At 42.8% G+C, this 13962-nt stretch overlaps 1 protein-coding gene across 4 annotated transcripts; it reads left to right on the top strand.

Annotated features, from left to right (window-relative positions):
* Positions 1 to 2316: 2316 nt before the first annotated feature.
* LOC111964118 (solute carrier family 35 member E4) lies at positions 2317 to 12477 on the top strand. 4 transcript variants are annotated; one of them, XM_070443633.1, is made up of 4 exons: positions 2317 to 2445; positions 2950 to 3079; positions 5144 to 5757; positions 9504 to 12477. In XM_070443633.1, the coding sequence occupies exons 3-4, from the start codon at positions 5163 to 5165 to the stop codon at positions 10022 to 10024; spliced, it is 1116 nt and encodes a 371-aa protein (XP_070299734.1). In that variant the 5' UTR covers positions 2317 to 2445; positions 2950 to 3079; positions 5144 to 5162; the 3' UTR covers positions 10025 to 12477. The 4 variants fall into 4 exon arrangements, with proteins under 4 accessions (XP_070299734.1, XP_024002848.1, XP_023843613.1 ...); XM_024147080.2 differs by lacking the exon at positions 2317 to 2445 and having other exon boundaries at positions 2870 to 3079; XM_023987845.2 differs by lacking the exons at positions 2317 to 2445; positions 2950 to 3079 and adding an exon at positions 4346 to 4619.
* The last annotated feature ends 1485 nt before the right edge of the window (positions 12478 to 13962 follow it).

Here is a 13962-nt window from a genome sequence, read left to right as displayed (position 1 = left end):
TCACACAGAACTTTTGGAAGAGTTACAGAAGGAAATTGAATGTGAGGAGAGTGAGGATGAATTAACTGCGGTGGAAGGTTCGGTGAAGACCGTCGAATTTGAGCCTTGTCCTGATGATGATGATTCTGATCATCAGAGTAGTGCAGAAGGTGTCGTATGCTGACGAAGTGCAGAGAGTAGTAGAGGAAGGTCGGTCCAGGGTGAGGTATCCTTAGTCCCTGTGAGTAGGCCAAGGCCAATAGAGAGTGATAGGAATAACATGTGCTTCATTAAGGTTGTTGTTTTGGCGTTCATGGCCATGGTTGTCAATTGTACAGCAGGAATGGAACGTTAATCACAGAGGATAGATGTTGTGGTGGCAGCTGCAGAGAAGTACTTGGGCATACGARATTTTACTGCAAAAGAGTTACCAGACGTTTGAACTATAGTGTCCCGTCCACCCAGGCTGCAGGCCTGGAGTAAGATCAGATAGGGCCAAAGTAGTGTAATAATGGTGAGGTTGTAATGGGTGCAGGGATAGTTGGTAGGGCAATTTTTTCACAAAGTGTAATGAATTCATACTACAGAATAGTAGGCTGATGCACAGTCAATACTGTAGGTGGCGGCAGAAGAATATATWTTTTTTTTAACCTTTATTCATTTAAGAACAAATTTGTATTTACAATGACGGCCTACCAAAAGGCAAAAACCTCCTGCGGGAACGGGGGCTGGGATTAAAAATGTAAATATTGGACAAAACACACATCACGACAAGAGTAACTCCACAAAACTACATAAAGACAAACCTAAGACAACAACATAGCATGGCAGCAACACATGACAACACAACATGGCAGCAGCACAACATGGTAGCAGCACAAAACATGGTACAAACATTATTGAGCACAGACAACAGCACAAAGGCAAGAAGGTAGAGATAACAATACATCACCCGAAGCAGCCACAACTGTCAGTAAGAGTGTCCATGATTAAGTCTTTGAATGAAGAGATGGAGATAAAACTGTCCAGTTTAAGTGTTTTTTGCAGCTCGTTCCAGTCGCTAGCTGCAGCGAACTGAAAAGAGAATCGGCCCAGGGATGTGTGTACTTTGGGACCTTTAACAGAATGTGACTGGCAGAACGGGTGTTGTATGTGGAGGATGAGGCCTGCAGTAGGTATCTCAGAGGGGGGGAGTGAGGCCTAAGGGGGTTTTATAAATAAGCATCAACCAGTGGGTTATGCGACAGGTATACAGAGATGACCAGTTTACAGAGGAGTATAGAGTGCAGTGATGTGTCCTATAAGGAGCATTGGTGGCAAATCTGATGGCCGAATGGTAAAGAACATCTAGCCGCTCGAGAGCACCTTTACCTGCCGATCTATAAATTACGTCTCCGTAATCTAGCATAGGTAGGATGGTCATCAAATCAGGGTTAGTTTGGCAGCTGGGGTGAAAGAGGGGCGATTATGTTAGAGGAAACCAAGTCTAGATTTAACCTTAGCCTGCAGCTTTGATATGTGCTGAGAGAAGGAAAGTGTACCCTCTAGCCATACTCCCAAGTACTTGCATGAGGTGACTACCTCAAGCTCTGAACCCTCAGAGGTAGTAATCACACCGGTGGGGAGAGGGACATTCTTCTTACCAAACCACATGACCTTTCTTTTGGAGGTGTTCAGAACAAGGTTAAGGGCATTAAGGGCAGAAAAAGCTTGTTGGACACTAAGAAAGCTTTGTTGTAGCATTTAACACAAAATCCGGAGGCGGGCCAGCTGAGTATAAGACTGTATCATATGAATATAAATGGATAAGAGAGCTTCCTACTGCCTGAGCTGTTGTTGATGTAAATTGAGAAGAGCGTGGGGACTAGGATCGAGCCTTGGGGTACTTCCTTGGTGACAGGCAGAGGCTGAGACAGCAGATGTTCTGACTATACACTGCACTCGTTCAGAGAGGTAATTAGCAAACCAGGCCAAAGACACCTCAGAGAAACCAATACTCCTTAGCCGGCCCACAAGAATGGAATGGTCTACCGTGTCAAAAGCTTTGTCCAAGTCAATAAAAATATCAGCACAATATTGATTAGAATCAAGGGCAATGGACACATCCATAACCTCAGCGGAAACCAGATTGCATACCAGAGAGAATACTATAGACATCAAGAAAGCCAGTCAGTTGACTATTGAGAAGTTTTTCCAAAACTTTTGATAAACAGGGCAAAATAAAATWAAAATAAGAAGAAGAAGAAGAGGGTGATTGCAGCAGAAATACTTTTGAGGAGATGGGAAACTCCATTGGAATCGTATTTTCGCCCGTCGTGTGTACATTTGCCCATACGTTGTCAATTGGCCGCGCGGTGCATTCTGGGTGATTCCGGGACAGGGAGATCGCTCCATCAAGGAGTAAATTGGAGTTATTTGGGCGTTAGCTCCAAAAAACAACATTAGCATGAATTACGTGAACAAGAGGTACAACGTTACAAATCTTTTCCGATATATGTGATAATGAACTTGTTCTCTGCAATATCGTATAGCTTTGAAATCGTGACATTGCGTTCTTTCGAGGAAAATAAGCAAGTTTCTTGACTCATACCCTGCCTTTTAGAAGGGATTGCKTGACGATTAGTTTAGCAACCGCGTAACGCAGCATGATAACGTGAACGCGATTGGTCGACAGTCTGCTGGGCGGAGCGTTATGTTTCTCCATTCCCGCAGGGATTCTTATCTCTTCCTTTTAAGAAATATATATGCAATTCAAGAGGCTTTATTGGCATGGGTTAAATGTTAACATTGCCAAAGCAAGTGAAATTGATAAACAAAAATGAAATAAACAAAGTGAACAGTAAATATTACACTCACCTAAGTTCCAAAAGAATAAAGACATTTCATATGTCATATTATGTCTATATACAGTGTTGTAACGATGTGCAATATCTCTGATTGCAGAGTTGTAACAATATCTATTGCTTCCAGTTAGAGAGCAGTGACGTGACCGGTACAGCTGATCGGGCGATAACGAGGCACTGAGGCAGACAAGCAGTCAGCTCGTTCGCCTGGGATGTTTTTTGTGATGTTACCAAGACAAAGATACACAACTACAGAGGTAAATGTAACCAAAAGGCATAACTAATAGTCATTAATGCCGTTATGCTGCCGCGTGATGTTACATTTGGGGAACATGGTTCACGTTCGCTATTTTAGCTGGTCAATTGTTGCAGTGGGCAACATTAGCTGGCGATTCTGTGATCGTTTATCAGGCCTTTCTGGTCTGACATTACGTTTGAATCGGACTTGTTTAGGTATACGGGTAGTTTATATAATAAATTAAGTTGATAGAATAGGCACAGAGTTTCTAAACCCAGAAACGCAACATCGCGAGACTTCCTGGAACGCTTGTCAAAGCAGACCAGGCCGGGGTTTGAGAAGTAAAAATATTCCTTAGCTGTTAATTTTCGCAATCTAAAAGCACAACTCGATTGGAGCCAATGTCTTAAGTAGTTGAACATGTTATTAATCCAACCTCGTGAAAGTGACACCTTTGTGTTGATGGCGTGCACATGCGCAGTTCGGCGCTAGACGACCGTTTGACCCGATGACTTATTCTGCGCATGAGCTTAGCTAGCCAACATCGCCACATATTCGATATTAGGTGGATATTGATTTTCTCATCAATACCTATTGAACCAAGCATGCCATTGCTATGAAGGTGGTATATTCTGAATCAGGGGTGGATGGAGAGAAATCACATTATTATTGACTTTTATTGTTATTTTTAAATAATAAGATTTTGGATTTCAATCTTCAATAGCTCTTACACAGTGTTCCATGACCATGATAATTATATATTTATTGTAAAAATGTATTAGGAAAAAAATGTGTCCATCCATCCCCGATTCAGAATATATMATTTTAATAGTCAGGGCACGCTTTGTGTAAGAGCTATTGAAGATTGAAAGCCAATGAAAATAAAATAAATTTCAACAACAACAAAAAAAGCGGTAGATTTTTGTTCATCCTCCAATGACTCAGAATATATCATTTTCATAGTCATGGCACGCTTTGTGTAAGTGCTATTGAAGCTTGAAAGCAAATAAAAATAAATAAATTTCAACAACAACAAAAAACGTTGGATTTTTTTGTCCACTCCCTCATTCAGAATATATCATTTCAATTGTCATGGCACGCTTGGTGTAAGAGCTGTTAAATTGAAAGCTATATATATATATATATATATATATATATATATATATATATATAAAATAAAAAAAGGTGGATTTTTCTCCATTCATCCAATTCAGAATATACCATCTTCATAGTCATCGCATGCTTTGACAAGAGAACCGAATATCCAATATAAACTAGTTTTACCTCGGTACTTCACGGATGACGCAAAGCATGTGAAATAGGGCGTAATGATGACGCTAGGTCCGTGCACTCATTTCGCTGTGTAGAACCTTGCGGGGCCTCATCTTTTCAATGTGTGAACAATGTATGTATAGGAATTGTCGTAGTTCTGCTGATAGGACGAGACCCCTCGCATGAAGTAAGTTTCTATCTATGGGCATTACTTGCAACTGCAGCCGCTGCAAGAGCGAGTGGCCGTTTGATTTCCGGGCCGGCGACGTAATTCATGGCAAACAACGGTAGGATAAATATAGCCAGCTGAATGTAGCCAATATAATACTCTTTGGAAACTTTTCTGTGTCATCATTTGGGGACTTTAAATTGTAACCAATCACGGACGCACCAGTAGAGGATGTAGGAGAGTCCGCAATTCTCCAAGGGAAGAACAATCTCCTGCTACCCACCACTTCGCACTTGTCTTGCACTCTAGCTAGCATSTGTCACTACTATTTGGTTACACAATCATCTCCTATGCAAAACAGTAACACGTGTCTCAGCCTGGTGTAAAAAAAGCCTTGTTTACCTCAGCAAAACAACACAGAAAACTATGGATATGTCATCAACAGAATAGTCTCAAGTAAGTTAGTTAGCTAAGGTTAGATCTATTTTGTGAGACGATTATCAGGATGAGGGACATTTTATACAGCTGAAAACGGCTAGCTAACGCCGACCGTATCGAAAAGGGTTATGCAATCGGGACAGTTTGTGCAGACACTAATGTGATGTTATTGCATTACGAAGTCAAGATGTGTTTGTCTTACAGAAAAGAGGATGAAAAGAACATGATTAGCACCGATGGCCTCTCTAAATGCGAGGCGACCCGGCGCAAGACGGGGAAAAGGCCACTGGGGGAGATGCTGCACCTTCTGTCCGCTGTCATTGTCTGGCTTGTGACGGGGACGACCATCTCCAGTCTTAACAAATGGATATTTGCAGTGTACAACTTCAGGTACCCCTTACTGCTATCGGCCCTGCACATGTTGACAGCAATAGTGGTGGACTTTTGGCTTATTAAACTTCGAATGCTCCAGCACAAAGGCGGTGTTGACAAGCATAAGGACCTTACCAACAGCGCCAAATGGAAGGTGTTTCTATTGAGCTTGACATTTTGTGCCAGCATTGCGTTTGGCAACGTGGGTCTGAACTATGTCCAGCTGTCCTTTGCGCAAATTATCTACACCACCACGCCAATCTTCACCCTGGCGATTTCCACCCTGATCTTGGGCAAGCAGCATCACATCCTCAAATACACGGCCATGATGCCCATCTGTCTGGGAGCCTCATTCAGCATTATGGGCGAGGTCCAGTACGACCAGACAGGTTGCTTCTTCGTATTCGCTGCGACAATGTTGAGAGGTGTCAAAACCATCCAGCAAAGTGAGTAAAGTCCCAGCTGCTACCTTTTTATTATGCCTGTATAATAGTTATTATGTTTCATTTCTGATGAGTGTTGACACATTGTCTGTATAACTGTGGTAGACCTAAGCAATTAACGTATGGGTGTTATGTTGGAATAAATCAGAATGGCCCTGTGTACTTCAATACTTTCCCTTCAAGAGCGTGGAAGATAATGCCCCTAACTGAAATACTCTATCAGTGTAGTTTTGGTGTTCCCTCCAATCCCATGTTCATATTAAACTTCCCACACTGCAGTTAGGGTTGGAACATTTTACTGATGCTCTGAGTCACTCCTCAAGTGACACACCCAGTCTAGCTAGAGATGGTGTGTTGCCTGTTGCTAAGGAAACTTTCAAAACTACTGACAGTTTACCCATGGAAAACGTATCAAAAAGGACTAATCCCTGCCTGGTAAACAGGTTCGAGCSTATGTTTCCTCTCATTTTTTTCATCACTGAGCAAATTTCAGGGCTGCTGAATGCGAACTTTCTGTGCAACTTCCGGCTCACGTTTACTGTGAACACTGAGGCTGTACTCGCTTTAAGTTAGTTTTAATGGTGGTCAAGTAGGCTACTGTGGCTATTTGACCATAATGTAGGCCTATCAGAGAGGCCTACCATCAAAAACAATGGAGACATTAACATTTTAACATGGAAATAGCTCTTCTATCATTCAGCCTACAGTAGCAGCCAATGTGTGGTGTTCAATGTAGGCCTACATTCCATGAGACTTTTGGGGGGGAAAAACATGCAGGGCTTGACATTAACCTGTTTATCCACTTGTCCATCAGACAAGGAGGTGACTGAAAATGTTGTTGTGGTGTTTGATGCAAGAAACCACTTTACAAAATAAAATGTATAATTATTCCCATATAATACTGCCCCTTTAGGACAAAATAAATCTATTTACCTGACTGGCTTTTCAAGGATGTCTAGAAATGCACACGTTTGGTGCTCTTGTAGGAACCAATCACTCTCCCATTGCTGCCTACAAATGATCTATAACTGGGCTAATAACTTACTAACTAACAAAGGATATGAACAAATGTGCACACGTCACTACATGAAGCTCTCGCTTTGATCTCAAAACAAGCGCTTCTATTCATGAACGCACATGCTGTAACAATTCAGTTCAGTAAGAGCACCTCCTCCCAGCTGCCCACTACACTGAGGCTAGGAAACACTGTCACCACCGATAAAGCCACGATAATTGATAATTTCATTAAGCAAATCTCTACGGCTGGCCATGCTTTCCACCTGGCTACCCCTACCCCGGTCAACAGCCCTCCACCCCCACAACAACTTGCCCCCCCCCCATTTCTCCTTCACCCAAATCCAGATAGCTGATGTTCTGAAAGAGCTGCAAAATCTGGACCCCTATAAATCAGCTGGGCTAGACAATCTGGACCCTCTTTCTAAAATGATCTGCTGAAATTGTTGCAACCCCTACTACTAGCCTGTTCAACCTCTCTTTCGTATCGTCTGAGATCCCCAAAGATTGGAAAGCTGCCGCGGTCATTCCCCTCTTCAAAGGGGGAGACACTCAAGACCAAAACTGTTACAGACCTACATCTATCCTGCCCTGCCTTTCTAAGGTCTTTGAAAGCCAAGTTAACAAACAGATCACTGACCATTTCGAATCCCACCGTACCTTCTCCGCTATGCAATCTGGTTTCCGAGCTGGTCATGGGTGCACCTCCAGTGGCACGCTCAAGGTCCTAAACAATATCATAACCGCCATCGATAAGAGACAATACTGTGCAGCTGTATTCGTCGACCTGGCCAAGGCTTTCGACTCTGTCAATCACTACATTCTTATCGCCAGACTCAACTRCCTTGGTTTCTCAAATGACTGCCTCGCCTGGTTCATCTACTTCTCAGAGTTCAGTGTGTCAAAACTATCCTGCCGATCCTTGACTTCGGCAATGTAATTTACAAAATAGCCTCCAACACTCTACTCAGCAAATTAGATGTAGTCTATCACAGTGCCATCTGTTTTGTCACCAAAGCCCCATATACTACCCACCACTGTGACCTGTACGCTCTTGTTGGCTGGGCCTCGCTTCATATTCATCGCCAAACCCACTGGCTCCAGGTCATCTAGAAGTCTTTGCTAGGTAAAGCCACRCCTTATCTCAGCTCACTGGTCACCATAGCAGCACCCACCCGTAGCACGCGCTCCAGCAGGTATATTTCACTGGTCACCCCCAAAGCCAATTCCCTGTTTGGCCGCCTTTCCTTCCAGTTCTCTGCTGCCAATGGCTGGAACGAACTGCAAAAATCACTGAAGCTGGAGACTCATATCTCCCTCACTAGCTTTAAGCACCAGCAGTCAGAGCAGCTCACAGATCACTGCACCTGTACATAGCCCATCTGTAAATAGTTCATCCAACTACCTCATCCCAATACTGTATTTATTTATTTTGCTCCTTTGCACCCCAGTATCTCTACTTGCACATTCATCTTCCGCACATCTATCACTCCAGTGTTTAATTGCAATATTGTAATTATTTCGCCACTATGGCCTATTTATTGCCTTACCTATCTTATCCTACCTCATTTGCACACACTCTATATAGACTTTTTTTCTATTGTATTATTGACTGTATGTTTGTTTATTCCATGTGTAACTCTGTGTTGCTGTTTGTGTGGCACTGCTTTGCTTTATCTTGGCCATGTCGCAGTTGTAAATGAGAACTTGTTCTCAACTGGCCTACCTGGTTAAATAAAGGTGAAATAAACAAAAAAGTTAAAAGTGAATGGCACAGATCTATATATGGCAATGGTCTGTTTTGGATATAGGCCTACTACAGCTCTGATTGGTTATGGTGCACCCGTCTGTGTAGAATATGTGCCTGAGTCATGCCTGTCAATGCAATAGAGTCCTACTCCGATGCATTCTGCCTACAACAAAATCTCTTGCATAGTTAGTTTTGCATGCTAAGTATTGCATAGTTCATTTTGTAGTGAGTGGCCTGTTGCATTGAAAGTGGCTAGTATTGCATTTATTTGATCACAATTCCCACAGTAAAGTGAAACGTTGATAGTGTTAACGGGGGAAACTCTAGTTCAATCTTGTGCTTCTCTCCGCACGCTTATATTTATTCTGTGCGCAGTCCTGTGGGTAGCTGCACACACCCTCGCAGGCCCGCAACTTAGAGGGAACATTGGTTGGAGCACTCAAAAAAACAGGCAGAGAGCTCCAACCTGTTTACTGTAATTAAGTCCTATCACTACATTACATACTGTCAAGAGCAGAATGTCCATCCACTTATGAATACCAAACGTAGGTAAGGAATCATAGATGTGTTCTGTTTCCCCTAGGAATTGATGTCAGCTGGAGGTTTATGTTGGCTTAAGTGATGTCCTAGTTAAAATCATCTGACCAATCTCCTAGCTATGTTCAGAGAAGGAACAATGTGTAATTTGAATCCTGGTTCTGTATTTGACCAGTATGAACTTGTTCATATATTTGCTTTTGACCTACTTGTTTTGTCAGTGTACAGCGTGTACAGTACAGAGCTGTAATGATAATGAGCCTGCTAGTCTCATGATGTGAAATCTACTCCCGAGTTCACAAACCTTTGACATTTTGATGTTCTGAACATGGCAGATGTGGCAGACTTTGTATTTGACCACTGCGTGTTAAGCCTACTTTTGTGTGTGTGTGTTCTGTCTCTATGTAGGTTATATTTAAATGGTTTTCTTTGTGTGTGTTTCTCTCAGGTATCTTGCTCCAGGAGGAGAAGATCAACTCTGTGTTCCTGCTCTACCTGATGTCCATCCCCAGTTTCTGCATCCTGGCCGTAGCTGCTCTGGCCCTGGAGAACTGGGCCGTGCTAGAGTCTCCAATGCATTACGACCACAACTTGTGGCTCTTCATCCTGCTCAGCTGCCTGGGCTCTGTCATGTACAACCTGGCCAGCTGCTGCGTCATAACCCTCACCTCCGCCGTCACCCTGCACATCCTCGGCAACCTGAGCGTTGTGGGCAACCTGCTGCTCTCCCAGCTGCTGTTCGGCAACGAGATGTCAGCGCTCAGCTGCGTCGGCGTGGCACTCACACTCTCCGGCATGCTCATCTACCAGAACTCTGAATTTATCTCAGACTACATGGACGCACGGCGAGCCAAAGCCAGGGCGCTCATTCGTGGGAGGGAGGAGGACATCGCTGGCCCATCACAACCCCCCCAAGACCAGCAGGGGAGGAGGGATGCCGATGGCAAGCGAGAGGACAAGATAGACTGAAAGAGAAGAAGAGAGAAGGAGAATAGGAGTTGGACTGTTTACAGCAACCCTGTCCTTCGGGGTTAGTTAAGTCAGGTGGTTCTGTGGAGAGGATCAGGAGATGGGCTTTGAGGTTATAGTTGATGATGATGATGACATGAGTGACAGAACTTGTTTGTTGGGTCGTTTTTACCTCTTCACTGTGCCAATGTATTTATTTCTGCCATGGTCTCATAGAATGAGAAGTCAGTCTAGGCCAGCTGACAAAAAAATCTGATGCCTTTATGAAAGTGACAGTTGAGTTTTCACTGTTCTAATACCCATACGTGCACACATACTGGTATATGCATGCATGAGCACACAAACAATGTGATATATCTCACGAGGTGTCGCTCTCACTACTCCACTGTGAAAATGTTCAACATGAGTGAGCACTCAATGGGATGTTGGGAGGGAAGGACTAGGAACACCTCATATAGATGGGCACAAATAAAAAAATAAGCATGGTACTTTTACCTATCCTTCCCCTGGTCTTGTATCAGTGTGAAAGAGGTTTCCTGGCAGCTTTTTATGTGGTGGATCTTAATATGGGGGGTGTAGCATTTGTTATAGTGCTATAGCTTTTGTCTAGATGACGTTTACAATGGTGGAGACATGCAAGCTAACAGGGTCGGCATATCATTTCTGTTGGCTGTTTGTAGGCATGGAGGTCAGTGAGCCACACGGTTAATCTACTGCATAGTGAAGCGCAGATCTGAGGGCAGGCACTCCTGCTCAGCGACCTCTTATTGAATTTCCTCTTAATAAAAGGAACCTCTTATAATCAGTTTAATAACCTCCAASCTGAACAGCAGTTCTCACTGCAGAAAACCTCTATTATTAGGCCCATTCACTCTAAGGAGTCTCACTCATCTTTAGTACAGTTATTTTCTTCTGGGAGAGATCATTAAAAAGGATTTCATGTTCCTCTCCTTACCGCCACTCCTGGGCCGAATAGAAATGTCTACTCTACCAGGTCTCATGTCTCCACTCAGAGGGTGCCTCTATTTTTAACCTTTTACATTTAGTCTCCCTTATAACCTCTGCTGGACAGTGTTATTGTAACTCCCATTACAATACATTTGAATATTTATTAAGACATTTTAGTTTTATTGTTTGTTTGTTTTTTTCTGCTTTTTGAATTGGGTAAGGAACATTGTTGTTTATTGGTCTTAGAAAGGACAAAGAGGATGTTTTTGTTTTGCCATCTACATTAAAAAATATATGTAATTGAAGTTTGAAAGCTCTTACGTTATCTTGTCTATAGCAGGGTTTCCCAAAGTTGGTCTTTGGGCCCCCTGGGTGTACGGTTATTTTTTGTTGCCTGTAGCGCTACACAGTTGATTCAAATAATCAAAGCTTGATGAGTTGGTTATTTGAATCAGCTGTGTAGTGCTAGGGTAAAAAAAAAAACGTGGGGGGACAGAGTTTGGGAAACCCTGGTCTATGGTATTGACATATGACAGCGGTCACTCAGTAGCTGGAGGTCTAATCAACTGGTCTGTCACTTGGCAAACAGTCATGTGACTGGAGGCCTTGCATAACTCAGATCCAGGTGTAAAATTGCATGTCTGGCCAATGTACAGCAAGGAGCTTATGAAGGTGTTGAATGAAGATGTTTCTAATCTTCCTTCCCCAGTCAAAAGAACCTTCCGGTGTGCCAAACATTGACTTCTTGGTTTAGCTTCTGTTCAGCCTCGGATAGACACTGGACAACAAAGTTGCTCTCTAATGGGAAATGGTTATATATTTTGTTACCCACCTGTTATTTTTTCCCCTAATATGTTGCCATATGCACAGCAGTAGACACAGAATGATTTGTTGCCAGCCTCGACCTGATAAATGAGACGTTGAATGAAGATAAGATTAATGCCAGTCACCCATTTGTTTTAACATTCATAGTTGTATCAAGAGGGTCTTGTTATTGATGTTAGTTTAAATACCTCATTCTTCAACATGGCTTGTTAAAGACCATTTGTTGAATGACTTATGTAAGTTAGCAGTTTAAGAGAGATCAAGCAGCTGAAAGCATGTCTGCCCACAACCACGGTTTGTCAACTGTTTATATTCTGTTAAATTGCCTACTGTTTTTTAAAAGCCAATTTGGTTTATTACCTTTGGATTGACGATGAGGGCTTTTCAATCACACAGCCCTTAGAATATCTATATATAGACTGTACCAGCTTCACAGATCGTGGTTTGATTTGTCAAACTGAAAGTCGGTTTGACTAGTCAGGCTGCATGTTCATACGGAGTTATCTTTGAGGGTGGGGAAAAGCTCATATTGCACTGACGAGTTTTGGAGATGCTGCCTTTACAGCATAGGGCTCATGTGTATGTACTGTTTTTGATGTCTGCAAAAGTTAAATGTAAATCATTTTAATATATTTATGTATTTTACAATCATGGCTGGCTCAAATATACTAGTTCAAGAACATATGTCTCCTGTCTTATTTTAGATTAACAAAAAGCTAAATGGCATGTCTAGACACACTAAGCAAACACAAAGTACAGTTAAAAAAAAAAACGAAAACACTGGTAAAGTAGATGGCCACACTACTGGTATGGTTAAGGTAAGGGTAGGGTCGTCCCAAGGTTCCCAGATAGCACTAACTTATGTACTGTACTGTATGTATTTAGTTGAGCTTACCACGTGGTGGAGGCATTTCCCTAGTTACTGATATGTTTTACCTCAAAATCCCCCAGTCTCAACTAGGACTGGGAGTTGCCAGTGAGCTCACGATACGATATTATCATGATACTTCGGTACCAACATGTAGCGATTCGATGTTCCAAACGTATTTCTCACCAAATGTCTACTGTAGAGGGACATGGAAATAAAAGTGCTCCCTATTTAAAAGGATWTAGAACAAGCTATGAAGGAGAAATACTGGAGTTGTGGTGCAGGTACAGCCAACTAACGCAAAAATAATATTGCGATATTGTCAAAACGATAGTGCATTCGTAAAGTATTCAGACCCCTTGACTTTAACATTTTGTTACGTTACAGCCTTATTCTAATATTGATTCAATGTTTTATTTGTCCCTCAATCTACACACAATAACTCATAATGACAAAGCAAAACAGGTTTTTAGACATTTTTGCAGATTGATCTCCTGCATTGTCTTGGCTGTGTGCTTAGTGTCATTGTCCTGTTGGAAGGTGAACCTTCGCCCCCAGTCTGAGGTCCTGAGCGCTCTGGAGCAGGTTTTCATCAAGGATCTCTGTACTTTGTTCTGTTAATCTTTCCCTCGATCCTGACTAGTCGCCCAGTCCCTGCCTCTGGAAAAACATCCACACAGTTTGATACTGCCACCACCATGCTTCACTGTAGGGATATTGCCAGGTTTCCTCCAGACGTGACGCTTGGCATTCAGGCCAAAGAGTTCAATCTTGGTTTTATTAGACCAGAGAATCTTGTTTCTCATGGTTTGAGAGTCCTTTAGGTGCCTTTTGGCAAACTCCAAGCGGGCTGGCATGCCTTTTACTGAGTGGCTTCCGTCTGGCCACTACCATAAAGGCCTGATTGGTGGAGTGCTGCAGAGATGGATGTCCTTCTGGAAGTTTCTGCCATCTCCACAGAGGAACTCTGGAGCTCTGTTAGAGGGACCATCGGGTTCTTGGTCACCTCCTTGATCAAGGCCCTTCTCCCGATTTTCAGTTTGGCCAGGCCACCAGCTCTAGGAAGAGTCTTGGTGGTTCCTAACTTTTTCCATTTAAGAATGATGGAGGCCACTGTGTTCATGGAGACCTTCAATGCTGAAGAAATCTTTTGCAACCCTTCCTCAGATCTGTGCCTTGACACATCCCTTTCTCGGAGCTCTACGGACAATTCCTTTGTCCTCGTGGCTTGGTTTTTTTCTGACATGCACTGTCAACAGTGAGACCTTATATAGACAGCTGTGTGCCTATCCAATTC

Source organism: Salvelinus sp. IW2-2015, linkage group LG5 (assembly GCF_002910315.2).
Source record: "Salvelinus sp. IW2-2015 linkage group LG5, ASM291031v2, whole genome shotgun sequence".
Taxonomy (NCBI): Eukaryota; Metazoa; Chordata; class Actinopteri; order Salmoniformes; family Salmonidae; genus Salvelinus; species Salvelinus sp. IW2-2015.
The sequence above is the reverse complement of the archived record's forward strand: the minus strand, read 5'-3'. Positions and strand labels throughout refer to the sequence as shown.

Excerpts from the sequence above, each read along its gene's own strand:
- LOC111964118 (XM_023987845.2), top strand. The coding sequence starts at position 4,534 with ATGGGCATTACTTGCAACTGCAGCCGCTGCAAGAGCGAGTGGCCGTTT. Across the intron at positions 4,620-5,143 it reads GTAATTCATGGCAAACAACG|AAAAGAGGATGAAAAGAACA; the intron begins GTAGGATAAATA and ends TTTGTCTTACAG. Across the intron at positions 5,758-9,503 it reads TGTCAAAACCATCCAGCAAA|GTATCTTGCTCCAGGAGGAG; the intron begins GTGAGTAAAGTC and ends TGTTTCTCTCAG.